Genomic DNA, 15,255 nt, shown 5'->3' with positions numbered 1-15,255 from the left:
GCTTATGGCTCCCGAAACATAGAAAATTGCTTAGTCATAAAAGGGGCGGTACCACGCACATTTTTCCTATTCACTGTTATAAATCCACTTGGGAAATAAAATACGATTGATATAAAGCTCTTTTTTGCAAAGATATAGCTTATTTTATTCGTCCACGACCCTTTTAAAAATCTTTTATATAAAAGTGGGCGTGGTCCTTAACCGATTTCGTTAATTTTTTTCGAAGCATTCCTTATAGTAAAGGCAACCTCTCCGCCGAATTCTGTTACGATAGGTTCAACGATTTTTGATTTATGATTAATAATATTTGTAAAATTGATTATATCACAAGTGGGTGGTTCCACCTTCATTTTAAAAAAAATTTTCAAATTTTTATCAAGAGTCTCAATATCAAGCCACACGTCAAATTTCAACACTCTAGGTGTATTATTTACTAAATAATCATAATATACATCTATCTCGATTCCTTTATACCTGAGAAGCAACCGTTATCCAATCAAAGTTATTATAATCTGTGTGCAGAGCACGCTGGGTATAAAAAGTAAAAGAGGTGAGGGAATGGTGCGTGTGCTGCACTAGCTTTTTTGCTACTTTATTTCTTCTAAAATAATCAATAAGAATGTACCAGGTTCAATACGTCGAGAGAAGGTTATTACACTGATTTTTCCTTCGTATCGACTTCTAAAAACCTTAAAAAGGATATATATGACAGCAGTACTCTTGAGTATTAAATGATTTTACGGGGTGCCCCGTTAATTTTTTAAAAGACGAAAAATATGGACCACCCTATTGCATTAGTTAAAATTTATTTTAAATTTTAATTAGGTTTGATATATATAAATATAGTACAGCTCCAGTCAATATTAATATTTAGCCCAGATAAATTTGAACAAGGGTTCTCGATCAAATTTTTTTTTTTTTCTTTTTTTGTAGTTCCAACGAATTAAGTTCAACTTTTTGCGGGAAATCCTTAAAAAATAAAGCTTTTCTTCAACTATATTTCTGTATTTTTCGTGTTAGATAGCATAGTTAATTGCTGCTTGCAGTTTATATTCTAGATTTTTTTAAGATTTCTTCATGTATTCTCTTTAGCAGCAATCATCATTATTTTTAAAATCTATGTTTATTACAAACACCGATCACAAAATTGTAAAAGAGCCAAACTGATCAGAGCGTTAAAGCTAGAAACGGCTCTCTTTGCAATTGAGCTATATAAAGTTTTTCATATGCATCGGCTCTATATATATTTATACTCAGCTGAGCAGAGCTCACAGAGTATATTAACTTTGTTCGCATAACGGTAATCCGTAACGGCATAAACTAATCGAGATAGATATAGACTTCTATATATCAAAATGATCTGGGTGAAAAAAGAAATTCATTTAGCCATTTTCGTCCGTCCGTCTATCCGTCCGTCTGTAAACACGATAACATGACTAAATTTTGAGGTATCTTGATGAAATTTTGTATGTAGGTTCCTGGGCGCTCATCTCAGATCGCTGTTTAAAATGAACGAAATCGATATCGAAAATTTCTAAAAACCGAAAAAGTGCGATAATTCATTACCATAGAGGGGTATAGCGATGAAACTTGGTAGGGACGTTGGACCTTATGACGCAAAACAGAAAATTAGTAAATTTTTGGACAATGGGCGTAGCACCGCCCACTTTTAAAAGAAGGTAATTTAAAAGTTTTGCAAGCTGTAATTTCGCAGTCGCTGAAGATATCATGAAGAAATTTGGCAGGCACGTTGCTCCTATTACTATATGTGCGCTAAATATTAGCAAAATCGAATGACGAACACGCTCACTTTAAACTTTTTTTAAGTCAAATTTTAACAAATAATTTTAAATCTTTACAATATATAGGTATTTTATGCCAACATTCAACTCCAGTAATGATATGGTGCAACCAAATACAAAAATAAAACAAAATTTCAAAATGGGCGTGGCTCCGCCCTTTTTCATTTAATTCGTCTAGAATACTTTTAAGGCCATTAGGCGAACTAAAATATACCAATCCTTCTGAAATTTGGTGTGAGCATAGATTCTATGACAATAACTGTTTTCTGTGAAAATGGGCGAAATCGGTTGAAGCCACGCCCAGCTTTTATACACAGTCGACCGTCTGTCCTTCCGCTCGGCCGTTAACACGATAACTTGAGCAAAAATCGATATATCTTAACAAAACTTAGTTCACCTACTTATATGAACTCATTCTAACTTGGTATAAAATATGGCCGAAATCCGACTATGACCACGCCTACCTTTGCGGTATCGAAAATTACGAAAAATGATAAAACTGCAATAATTCTGTACCAAATATGAAAAAAAAGATGAAACATAGTAATTGGATTGGTTTATTGATGCAAAATGTAACTTTAGAAAAAACTTTGTAAAATGGGTGTGACACCTACCATATAAAGTAGAAGAAAATGAAAAAGTTCTGCAGGGCGAAATAAAAAGCCCTTGGAATCTTGGCAGAAATACTGCTCGTGATATTACACATATAAATAAATTAGCGATACCCGACAAATGATGTTCGGGGTCACCCTGATCCACATTTCGGCCGATATCTCGAAAACGCCTTCACATATAAAACTTAAGGCCACTCCCTTTTAAAACCCACATTAATACCTTTAATTTGGTACCCGTATCGTACAAACACATTATAAGGTCACCCCTGGTACATCTTTATAGCGTTATCTCGAAAAGTCGTCCACCTATAGAACTAAGGAGCACTGCCTTTTAAATAATCATTAGCACGTTTCATTTGATACCGATATCGAACAAACACATTCTAGAGTCACCCCTGGTCCACCTTTATGGCGATATCCTGAAATTTTGTCCACCTATAGAACTATGACGCACTCCCTTTTAAAATACTCTTTAATACCTTCCATTTGAAACCAATGTCATACAAACACTTTCCAGGGTTACCCTAGTTTCATTTTGGTAAATGGTTATTTTCCCTTATTTTGTCTCCAAATTTTCCTTACTTGTTTTATTTTGTTGTATACAGTTCCACCAAACCATAAATATAAGTATGTACTGTTACACATACTAGTATATCTATGTAAGTATTAAAACAAAAAAAAAACAAATAGAATTGTTGGATATTTTCAAGTGTACTCTTTGTTTCGCATTTTTATACTCAGTTGAGCAGAGCTCACAGAGTATATTAACTTTGATTGGATAACGGTTGGTTGTACAGGTATAAAGGAATCGAGATAGATATTGACTTCCATATATCAAAATCATCAGTATCGAAAAAAAATTTGATTGAGCCATGTCCGTCCGTCTGTCCGTTAACACGATAACTTGAGTAAATTTTGTGGTATCTTGACGAAATTTGGTATGTAGGTTCCTGCGCACTCATCTCAGATCGCTATTTAAAATGAACGATATCGGCTTATAACCACGCCCACTTTTTCGATATCGAAAATTTCGAAAAATCGAAAAAGTGCTATAATTCATTACCAAAGACGGGTAAAGCGATGAAACTTGGTAGGTGGGTTGAATTTATGACGCAGAATAGAAAATAAGTAAAATTTTGGACAACGGGCGTAGCACCGCCTACTTTTAAAAGAAGGTAATTTAGAGGTTTTGCAAGCTGTAATTTGGTAGTCGTTGAAGATACCATGATGAAATTTGCCAGGAACGTTACTTGTATTACTGTTTGTATGCTTTATAAAAATTAGCAAAATCGGAGAACGACCACGCCCACTTTAAAAAAACAAATTTTTTAAAGTGAAATTTTTACAAAAAATTTAATATCTTTACAGTATATAAGTAAATTATGTCAACATTCAACTCCAGTAATGATATGGTGCAAAAAAATACAAAAACAAAAGAAAATTTCAAAATGGGCGTGGCTCCGCCCTTTTTCATTTGATTTGTCTAGGATACATTTAATGCCATAAGTCTAACAAATATTTACCAATCCTTGTGAAATTTGGTAGGTTCTTAGATTCTAGGATGATAACTGTTATCTGTGAAAAAGGGCGAAATCGGTTGAAGCCACGCCCAGTTTTTATGCACAGTAGATCGTCTGTCCTTCCGCTCGGCCGTTAACACGATAACTTGAGCAAAAATCGATATATCTTCACTAAACTCAGTTTACATAATTATCTGAACACACTTTGTATTGGTATAAAAAATGGCCGAAATCCGACTATGACCACCCCCACTTTTTCGATTTCGAAAATTACGAAAAATGAAAAAAATGCCATAATTCTATACCAAATACGAAAAAAGGGATGAAACATGGTAATTTCATTGGTTTATTGACGCAAAATATAACTTTAGAAAATAACTTTGTAAAATGGGTGTGACACTTACCATATTAAGTAGAAGGAAATGAAAAAGTTCTGCAGGGCGAAATCAAAAGCCCTTGATATCATGGCAGGAATACTGTTCGTGGTATTACATATATAAATAAATTAGCGGTACCCGACAGATGATGTTCTGGGTCACTCTGGTCCACATTTTGGTCGAAATCTAGAAAACGCCTTCACATATACAACTACCACCACTCCCTTTTAAAATCGTTATTAATACCTTTAACTTGACACCCATATTGTACAAACACATCATAGAGTCACCCCTGGTCCACCTTTATAGCGATATATCGAAAAGGCGCCCACTTATAGAACTAAGGCCCACTCCCTTTTAAAATACTCATTAACACCTTTCATTTGATACCCATATCGTACAAACAAATTTTAGAGTCACCCCTGGTCCACCTTTATATCGATATTTCGAAAAGGCGTCCACCCGTAGAACTAAGGCCTACTCCCTTTTAAATACTCATTAACACCTTTCGTTTGATACCCATATTGTATAAACGCATTTTAGAGTCATCCCTGGTCCACCTCTATGGCGATATCTCGAAAAGGCGTCCACCTATAGAACTAAGGCCCACTCCCTTTTAAAATACTCATTAACATATTTCATTTGATACCCATATCGTACAAAGAAATTTTAGAGTCACCCCTGGTCCACCTTTATATCGATATTTCGAAAAGGCGTCCACCCGTAGAACTAAGGCCTACTCCCTTTTAAATACTCATTAACACCTTTCGTTTGATACCCATATTGTATAAACGCATTTTAGAGTCACCCCTGGTCCACCTTTATATCGATATTTCGAAAAGGCGTCCACCCATAGAACTAAGGCCTGCTCCCTTTTAAAATCGTCATTACCACCTTTCGTTTGATACCCATATTATATAGACGCATTCTAGAGTCATCCCTGGTCCACCTTTATGGTGATATCTCGAAAAGGCGTACACCTATGAAACTAAGGCCCACTCCCTTTTAAAATACTCATTAACACCTTTCATTTGATACCCATATCTTACAAACAAATTCTAGAGTAACCCCTAGTCCACCTTTATATCGATATTTCGAAAAGGCGTCCACCCATAGAACTAAGGCCTACTCCCTTTTAAAATACTCATTAACACCTTTCTTTTGATACCCATATCCTAAACAAATTCTAAAGTCGCCCCTGGTCCACCTTTATTGCGATATCTCGAAAAGGCGTCCATCCATAGAACTAAGGCCCTCTCCCTTTTAAAATACTCATTAGAACCTTTCGTTTGATACCCATATTTATATACGCATTCTAGAGTCATCCCTGGTCCACCTTTATGGCGCTATCTCGAAAAGGCGTCCACCTATAGATCTAAGGCCCAATCCCTTTTAAAATACTCATTAACACCTTTCATTTGATACCCATATCGTACAAACAAATTCTAGGGTCACCCCTGGTCCACCTTTATATCGATTTTTCGAAAAGGCGCCCATCTATAGAACTAAGGCCCACTCCCTTTTAAAATACTCATTAACACCTTTCATTTGATACCAATATCGTACAAACAAATTCTAGAGTCACCCCTGGTCCACCTTTATGGCGATATCTCGAAAAAGCGTCCACCTATAGAACTAGGGCCCATGCCCTTTTAAAATATTCATTAACACCTTTCATTTGAAACCCATGTCATACAAACAACACATTCCAGGATTACCCTAGGTTCATTTTCCTACATGGTGATTTTCCCTTATTTTGTCTCCATAGCTATCAACTGAGTATGTAATATTCAGATACACCCGAACTTAGCCTTCCTTACTTGTTACTCATAAAAAGGTTTCTGCTTTTAAAATGTTCTCTGAACATTTCAGCGGTGAGGCATCTTATCGCATACTGTGATAAACCTTTTACAGAACGACTTCAAAACACCCAGCAAGAAATCGTAAGTGCTATGCAATGTTTATGGGAGAAACGCTCCAACTCTCTCACAAATTCTTTATAAAGAAATTATATAAAAAAAATTGTATAGTTTTATTTTCAATGGTATTTTATTATATTTATTGCATCAAAAAGTCACTCAATATTCTAAATTTCAAAATGTATTGAAAATTTATGAAGTCAGCAGTTTTCATAATTTTTTTTGGAGCTAACAGGTTTATTTTTAGTAATTTTTAGTGATTCCAGGCTTTTACATTAAATCTTCTCTTGCCACTACATGTCGAAATTGTTTATTTTACCATCAATATGAAAAAGTTTTTTGTACATAAATTGGGGTTAGCTACTTTTGTCGCTGTGTAGACGACATACTATTTAATTTTTTTTTATAATTCACTAGAAACCTAAGAATTAGAGAAATGTTAAAAAAAAAATTAAATAACACTTGTTTACAGCCAAAATGCACCAGAGATGCCATTATGAAATTCCTATGTAAAATCACCCCTGCCTTCTAATATCAAGGTTATTTTTAATTCTATGGTAGCGTTTTTGAGATAATTACGAATAACATTTTTTTCCAAAAAATTTAAAAATTGGGTCAACTTAATCATATATATCTCAAGAACGAATTCAAAAATGTTTGAAGCTTTTAAAAGGTAATACAATTTTTGTTAAACTGTGCATACAACACTTTTTGCTAGGCCCTGCAGATTCAAAGATAACGAACAATAATTACGGATTTTTTCCATTTATTTTGTAAAAATATAAAATAGTTTGTACTTTGCGAGGAAGGATCTCGAAAACTTTTTACTTTTTTGCAGATTTGTTTTTTTCTCTCCAAGCTCCATTTTTATACAAAAAAAAAATAAGCTTTCATTCAACAAAATCGATGGACTAATAAAAAGTTATAAGCATTCATGTAAATATTCCGATTTAATACTTAAGTACCCTACTGGTACATATGTGTTAGTATTCGTATATCAGTAAGTTAATTTTTGCAGATTTTTTTGTTTTCTTTCTAAGCTCTGTTTTATTACAAAAAAATAAACTTTCACGCAACAAAATCGATGCACTAATACAAAAGTTATAAGCATTCATGTAGATATACCCATTTAATACTTAAACCAACTAACTAACGCTAACTAACTGATATAGGAATACTAACACATATGTAACAGTAGGGTACTTAAGTATTAAATGGATATATTTACATGAATGCTTATAACTTTTGCATTAGTCCATCGATATTGTTGAATGAAAGCTTATGTTTTTTTGTATAAAAAGGGAGCTTAGAGAGAAAAAAACAAATCTGTAAAAAAGTAAAAAGTTTTCGAGATCCTTCCTCGCAAAATACAAATTTGTTTATATCTTTACAAAAAAAGTGGAAAAAATCCGTAACGATTGTTCATTATCTTTAAATCTGCATGGCCTAGCAAAAAGTGTTGTATACACAGTTTATAGCAAATTTTATTAGCTTTTAACAGTTTTAAACCGTTTTCGAATTGCTCAATTCGTTCTTGACATATATATGATTAAGTGGACCCAATTTTTTTTTTTTTTTTTGCAAAAACAGTTATTCGTAAATATCTCAAAAACGTTATCATAGAATTAAAAATAACCTTGATTTTCGAAAGCAGGGGGTGATTTTGCATAGGAATTTCATAATGGCGTATCTGGTGCAGACCAATAAATTGGAATTTGTGATCCAGTTTAACTAAAATAATAATAAAGGAGATTGGCTGACAAACAAACTAATGGCGTTTTCTTTACTGTGAAAAATTTTACCCCCATTTTGTACTCCTGAATTATAAAGTTTGAACTATATTACTTGTTACTATGTAAATAGCTTAATTTTTAATGCAGTGTGGCAAATATTGTGAAAAGAAAATATTGTGAAAGAAAAAGTAATAATAGAACTCAGAAGAACTAACAGGGCATCATTATTTTCAGAAAAGAAAACACCATAACACTGTTAGACCGAGTAGACCGAGTGGCCTTTAAGAACTGTCGAAATGGGCCTATAAAAGTATACGAAGCAGTGTTTTGTGCAATTTTTATACTCAACGTTCTTTGTACACAAATAATATTAACTTTGGATAACGGTTGGTTGTACAGTTATAAAGGAATCGAGATAGATATAGACTTCTATATATCAAAATAATCAGTATCGAAAAACATATTGTTTAAGCTGTGTTCGTCCGCCCGTCCGACTGCCCGTCCGTTAACATGATAACTTCAGCAAATATTCAGATATCTTCACCGGTATACGGGCTTATCTGAACCTGACTAGATTGGTTTTGAAAATTAACAAAATCGTACGATAACCACGCCAACTTTTTCGATATAGAAAATTTTGAAAAATTGAAAAATTGAGATAGTTCTAAAATGAATACCGCCAAGCTAATGAAATTTGGTAGGTGGACTGGTTTTATGACGAAAAATTTAAAAATTGTTGGAAGGTAGGCGTGGCAGCACCCACATTTAGAAGAACAAAATTTTAAAATTTTAAAATTTAAAAAGCCCTAAATCAGAAGCCCTTCTAGATATTATATTTAAATTTCGCAGAGGCCTTATTTTTGCTAAATTATATAGACTGAGTGAAGAAAATCCAAATCGGTTAAGAACCACGCACTCTTTTTTACAAAAGATTTTTAAAAGGGTCGTGGATGAATAAAATAAACTATATTTTTGCAAAAAAGAGCATTATATCAATTGTGTTTCATTTCCCTATTGGAATTATAACAACAAAAAGCAAAAGATTCAAATTTTTGAAAATGGGCGTGGCACCTCCACATTTCACCAATCAATTTTCCATGTTTCGGGAACCATAACTCGAACAAAAATTGACGATACGCAGTAATATTGGGTCACATATTTTGCTTATAGCAGAGAATATTTCTAGTAAAAGTAGACTTGATCGGTTAAAGATGGCGCCCAATTTTATATATAAAGGGGGTTGAAAAGAGGGGTTGATTAGAATAATTGCGAAAAATAGTTTTGTATCAATGATATTTCACTTAACAGGTTTTATTTTAAGAGGTAATTAGAAGAAAAGTTCTTCGAAAGATTTATGGACCTCTACGCGTTGGCGTGGCGAGTACCGAAGAAGATTTAATGATGAGCTGTACGAGCTATATACAGACACCAACATAGTCCAGCGAATTAAAACGCAGCGGCTGCGCTGGCTAGGCCATGTTATGCGAATGAAAGATGATGCTCCGGCCAAGAAAGTGTTTCTATCGGAACCCGCCTATGGAAGCAGAGGTAGAGGGCGGCCCCCACTCCGTTGGAAGGACCAGGTGGAAAACGATTTAAACTCCCTTGGTGTGACCAATTGGCGCCGGTTGGCGGAGCGAAGAAGCGACTGGCGCGCCTTGTTGGACGGCCATAACCGTTTAGATGGTTAAGCGCCAATTAAGTAAGTAAGTAGTTAGAAGAATTTTTTTTTATGGACGATACCACGCCCTTTTCCGATCAAGTATTACACAACACAAATAGTAATTAACTGTAATGAGGAGAACAATTGAAACTCACGCTTAGCATTGAATGTTCGGTTACACCCGATCTTAGGTACCCTTACTTGTTTCTATCTAACATTTCACACGCCGGTTATAATTATGCAAAGAGTTTTAATATGCTTGTCGTTAAAGCAAATATTTGAATTAACTTATTTTTTTAGGAGCTCGGGCAATTAGTTGGTTTAATTTGAAAGAATAATTTAAGCTTTAAATTTCCTACAGGGTACTCATATGTTATGTATATAAAGTTAATTGGATACGTATGTAGCTACATATTAAAATACCAATCAGAAAATTGTGTTGGCAGTTGTAATGTAGTGAAGCAGTGATTTTTTAATTATAAGCCGTAATAATGATGAGTTTAAAAAATTATATTCAATAATTATCTAAAGATAAAAAATTTCATTATGATGCTTGTTAAAAATAAAAAAATATTCTTTAGTCCTTTATTGTCTATCATGTATGTATATATGTGGTGTGGAGGCATAATTGATTCGTACGAAATAATTAAGTCATAGATAAGCTGTGCGTTTTTTTGGGTGTAAAATTACAACAAAGCTCTCTGCGATCGAAAGCTTCAGACAAAACAAAAAAATCGTTTCTCCACAAATTAGGTATTTTCATACAAAAAAGTAGCAACGCTCACATTCTAATTGATAACATTTATACAAACTTAAACGTGTATATGAAAAGAAGTGAGCATGTTCAACATGTCGCTCTCTATAAAAGCTGTCACTTCAAAAAAGTGTCAGTTTAATAATTGTATTGTTATTTATTGGACGCACTTGTCAACATCATTCTGTTTTGTCTTGAGTAGGGTTACCCGGCAAATTTTTTTAATTACTTTCTTTGCAAGTACTATTTTTTGTTTTGTGTTATTGCTAATTACTTATATAATATTAAAAAATAAATCGAAATGATACACGTAACTCAGGATGTTATGGGCAAAATCAAGAATCCTCTCACCAATGAAAATGCTTTCATATTCCGTTTTACTCTGGTTAATGATCTAACCGGTATGACTGTGCAGGTAAATATTATTGACAAGTCAATGAAGTGCTAAAGTTTTGAAGTGCTAAAGTTTTGAAGTGCTAAAGTTTTGAAGTGTTTAATATTATGGAATATTACTTAGTCTCAAAGATAAGTATTATGAGAGTAGATTCATTAGTCTTGACAGCGAAGATGACTTTAACCTTCGTGTTTTTGATCAACCAGTTCAACTTCAACTCAATATGAGCTGTAAGGCAATTTTAGGAGTCATTTCCTTTTTTGACATTTATGGCAGCAAAAGTTTTATCCATTCGACCACTAAGGTGGTTCATATTAAGTGTAAGAAGACAAATTATAGCTCAAAAACATTCATATACCTTTGCTAATACTGTTTTCACACAGAAACTTAATGATCTCATTTCACCTGCTAATGAAATCGTAAATTTTTTGCCTTCACACAGAAGTAACTGCTCGATTAGTACGAAGGATGAGACAGACAATCATGGCGGAACGATACAAGGTGGGAGCATGGTGATATACCTGCAAACAAAAAAAATTCCATGTACTTGTTAATTCGATGGACAAATGCCAAAATCGTACTGCGCCGGTAGTTGATGTATCAAATCAAATAAAAAAGGTTATAATCAGCTGTTCGATGCGGCCACATTGTATCGTTCCGCCATGCAGACAATGACATTTGCTTTGACAAATGACATTTTTAAGCACTGAACACACCAAAAACTAAGAAGCGGAAATGGAAGCGGAACCCTGCCAACAGAGTTGCATTGTGCTTTTGACTTCATTAAGCATTCGATTAGCTACTAATGAAATAATAATAGATTCGAATTTTGTAGGGAAGATTGAGCTCAATAAACTTCTTAATGTATAAAATTGCCTTTATTATTCAATAAGCCGTCTGTGTGAAAATAGTATAAGGCGACTAAAAGACCACACTCAGTCGCAGCGAAAGCCTGCTAAATACCGGCATATCGGCAATAGGCGTCTGGGTCTCATTCGAAATCACGTTTACTAGTAATGAAAATCATAAGCCCAATTGCAGCTCTAATAGCAGTAGCAAGAAGCTGCGATAATACAATGTAATGAGCCTGTGATTTCTGCTGCACCGTAGTACATTAGGAGTCTACACTCTTATATTGCCGGCTATACATCCAGCTAATTTTGCAGCTTAGATACGAAAACATAAATAAATGAACCCGTCGCTTTTGCTGCAAACAACTTTATGTATACATTTACTCCAACTTCTAGCAGCAGAAAACCCATATTCGTTAATTCATATTGTCCGAGCAAATTATTTTGTTGCGAGAAGAGCTGTGAATGGGTCTATTATTGCCGCTTTGGTTAGTGTGAAAGTTCTGCCTTCTCGGGATTAAATAAAGAACTGCCAGCCATAATTTTTTAAGAGTAAAATACTTCATTTATCTGGAAACCAGCTTTAATAAAAACAACGAACTCAGCTGTGATATCTTGCCAATAAAAGCTACTTTCGAATAGGTAAGCAATTGAAAAGTAAAGTCCTCTCCCGGCAACGAAAATCATGCTCTAAAGTCACTCATCTTACACGTCCTGGTTTATAGTGCACAAGCATGTACCTTGACAACACAAGATAAATTAGCTCTGGGAGTGTTTGAGAGAAACTTTCTACGAAATATTTACGGACCCCTACGCATTGGCGATAGCGAATACTGAAAAAGATTTAATGATGACCTATATGAGCTTTAATCAGACATCAATATAGTCGAGCTAATTAAAACGCAGCTGCTACGCTGGTTAGGCCATGTTTTTCGAATTTAAAATGGTGCTCCGGCTAAGAAAGTTTTTTTTATCAGAACCCGCCTGTGGAAGTCGAGGAAGAGGGCGACCCTTACACCGCCGAAGGATCAGGTGGAGAATTTTAATTCCCTTGGTTTGATGAATTGGCGTCAGTTAACTCAAAGAATAAGTGGCTGGTGCGCTTTGTTGGACAGCGTTAACGGTTTGAAATGCTGGTTACGTTAGTAAGTAAGAAATTATGTTAATAAATTCAAATAACGCCCCTTTCGGAGCTTGGATACCTTCGCAAGATCATTGAAAAACAGTTGCGTCAGGCAGTAGCACAGCAAATTCTGTGCGCTTTTATTCTCCGCAATACATCTGCAGCTGCCGCAGTAATCATAAGATTCGATGTTCATCCTATCAATGTGAGCACCTATAAACAGTGACCAGTGAAAACGTTTATCAGAGACGATAACAATGACTTATTCAGAGTCGAAGGAGTATTAGTTTCTCCTTTATTATAGTAAGGCCAAACCAACCCGGACTGATATGTAGAAAGCGTTACGCCTGATTTTAAGAGGTCATAGGTATACCTACCGAATCATGTTCGAAAGAGTGCGAATGTTTGTACCCCTCCTGGCCAGCTGTACAGTTGCGTTCGATGACCGTACCGTGTTCATGTAAAATTTTAAGATTTGAGTTGTTTCCGTGGTTTCTAATATAAACATGTGAATTGTGAATTGCGAACTTATGTCCAGGTACTCCTATAAGGCTGATACTGAACTGTCGAAAGTTTAGTTCAACATTAAATTAAAATAATCAAAATTTTTATAGAATATCGCATATTTTTTTATACTCATTTAAATGCAACTTGTTTCAAAAAGGTGTTTCTTTGTATTCATAATATTCGTCGGTACATTTTTTTATATAAAGAAAAATAATACTAAGCAAAGTGCCAGATATCTTCCATTCAAAATCATAATCCTCTTGCTCGAATTTAAAACCAAATGATTCTGTTCGTTTAGGCAAAGCGGAACCCGATTATTTAGCCTAGCGCAATGACTTTCTGGTGCTCAATGTTACAATTTTGTGTACATGTTTCTCATGCAACAAATAAATTTTTGGTTGAGAACCAAATCTGTGAAGAGTTATATGAGCCAAAACTGGTTCCCTATTCTATTGGGAAAACATCTTCGGGGTAGACCATAGTAAACAACAAAGCTATGCAACCGTAATAAACTTGTCAATGCGGGCTAAAGCATCTTAGCACATCGTTTAGAACACATATTCCAAAATTCACACATTCACCAAAAAAGGTCACTGCGTTAACAATTGCATGAAAACATTTATTGGGCATTTGAGTATTGGGAGCAAGAGCATGTAAGCCAAAGTAGTATTGCCATAAAGTTGCCTAACAATTGTCTTTAATAGTCTCTTGTCGAAGTAGTTAAAAGAGACATAAACACAGAGAAGATGTCATTTCCACATCATGCTTAGTAGGCCATTTTTAGATAACTCACACCCGAAACGGCCAACAAGAAGTTATCAGTGACAAAACAGCGAAACAAACGAGACAAAAATGGTTGAATGTTGAAGGCAATAAACAATCCTTTTGGCTTTTATATATGCATTGAACTCCTTCTCGTTTTAACCCACTGGTGTGCATTAAAACATAAAAGTAAATATGTATGTAAATACTTATGTACTTTAACAATACAATAAAATGCTAAGGAAGCAATTTTAGCCACATGACCGAGACAATGACTGCTGGCGGCGACACTAAAGTACCCAAGTCCAATGAACTTTTAATGGAAGCTGACAAGTGAGGCGTGGCTGTTATGTTGCTATACTAAAATTACTGGCCCCAAGTGACAAACTTTGAATGGAAAACATTGAATCATTTTGGGGTTCCTAGTTTGCAAGTGATACAAATGTGAGATGCGATTAAAATCCGTAAAGTGATATTGGCATCTTTATTAGGGTTAATCGGTCGACGTGACACACAAGCGCTTTAAGTTTAGAAAGAAACACAACATTGAATACAAAATTAAAAGTAAGTGAAGTATGAAGTGTGCGAAGAAATCAAAGTCAGTGAGGCAAGGCCAATGGTTGAATTGTGGAAAACTGATTTTTTTCTTCACGAAGTTCGGTAGTTGGTGATAGTCTTAATGCCTTTAAGAAGATTAAGTGTATGCAGTAAAATCTGGAATATTGATAAAGGGAGCACTTCATTTTGTATAGGAACATTTTTGGCTTTTTTTTATGGTGGTGAGTCTCACGTAACTTCAGTTTAAGCTGATATACCACTTTCATACAAATATTCGCGATTCAACCAATGAAAAAAAAAATCATAAAAGGAATGACAATCTGTAAAAAAAAATCTGATTTGGATATGATCTAAATTTTTAGCAAGCAGGAGCTCCTGTGCACTATAAAAAAGCTGATTCGTTGTGTCGATTCCATGTTAGACTCATAGTTTCCAATTGCTCGCGACGAAACCTAGCACAGTTGGTTGTTTCTCTGTAATACTTTCGTGCAAAGAACCAGCTATGTTAGTTTTTTATGCGGACACGAATCATGGTAGTCTTCAATGGAAATTTGAAAGCGGATCGCCTTCCATTTAATCGCAGCCCGCCAATGGAAGCAGAACAAGAGGCTGGTCCCTACTCCGCTGGAAGTACTAGGTGGAAAGCGATTTAAATTCAAATAGTGTGACCGATGAAGC

The 15,255-nt window shown here is 34.8% G+C and overlaps 1 protein-coding gene across 1 annotated transcript in view; it reads left to right on the top strand.

The window, feature by feature from the left end:
* The first annotated feature begins 10,530 nt into the window (after positions 1 to 10,530).
* LOC137249047 (galactose mutarotase-like) overlaps positions 10,531 to 15,255 on the top strand; it is a 97,946-nt gene continuing 93,221 nt past the window's right edge. Inside the window, exon 1 of the mRNA XM_067780157.1 lies at positions 10,531 to 10,797. Within this exon, the coding sequence (XP_067636258.1) occupies positions 10,684 to 10,797 (114 nt within the window). The 5' untranslated portion in view covers positions 10,531 to 10,683. The remainder of the gene's footprint in view (positions 10,798 to 15,255) is intronic.

The sequence above is a fragment of the Eurosta solidaginis genome, chromosome 4 (assembly GCF_040869045.1).
Source record: "Eurosta solidaginis isolate ZX-2024a chromosome 4, ASM4086904v1, whole genome shotgun sequence".
Lineage (NCBI taxonomy): Eukaryota > Metazoa > Arthropoda > Insecta > Diptera > Tephritidae > Eurosta > Eurosta solidaginis.
Note: the sequence above shows the minus strand (reverse complement) of the source record. Positions and strands in the feature narration are given on the sequence as shown.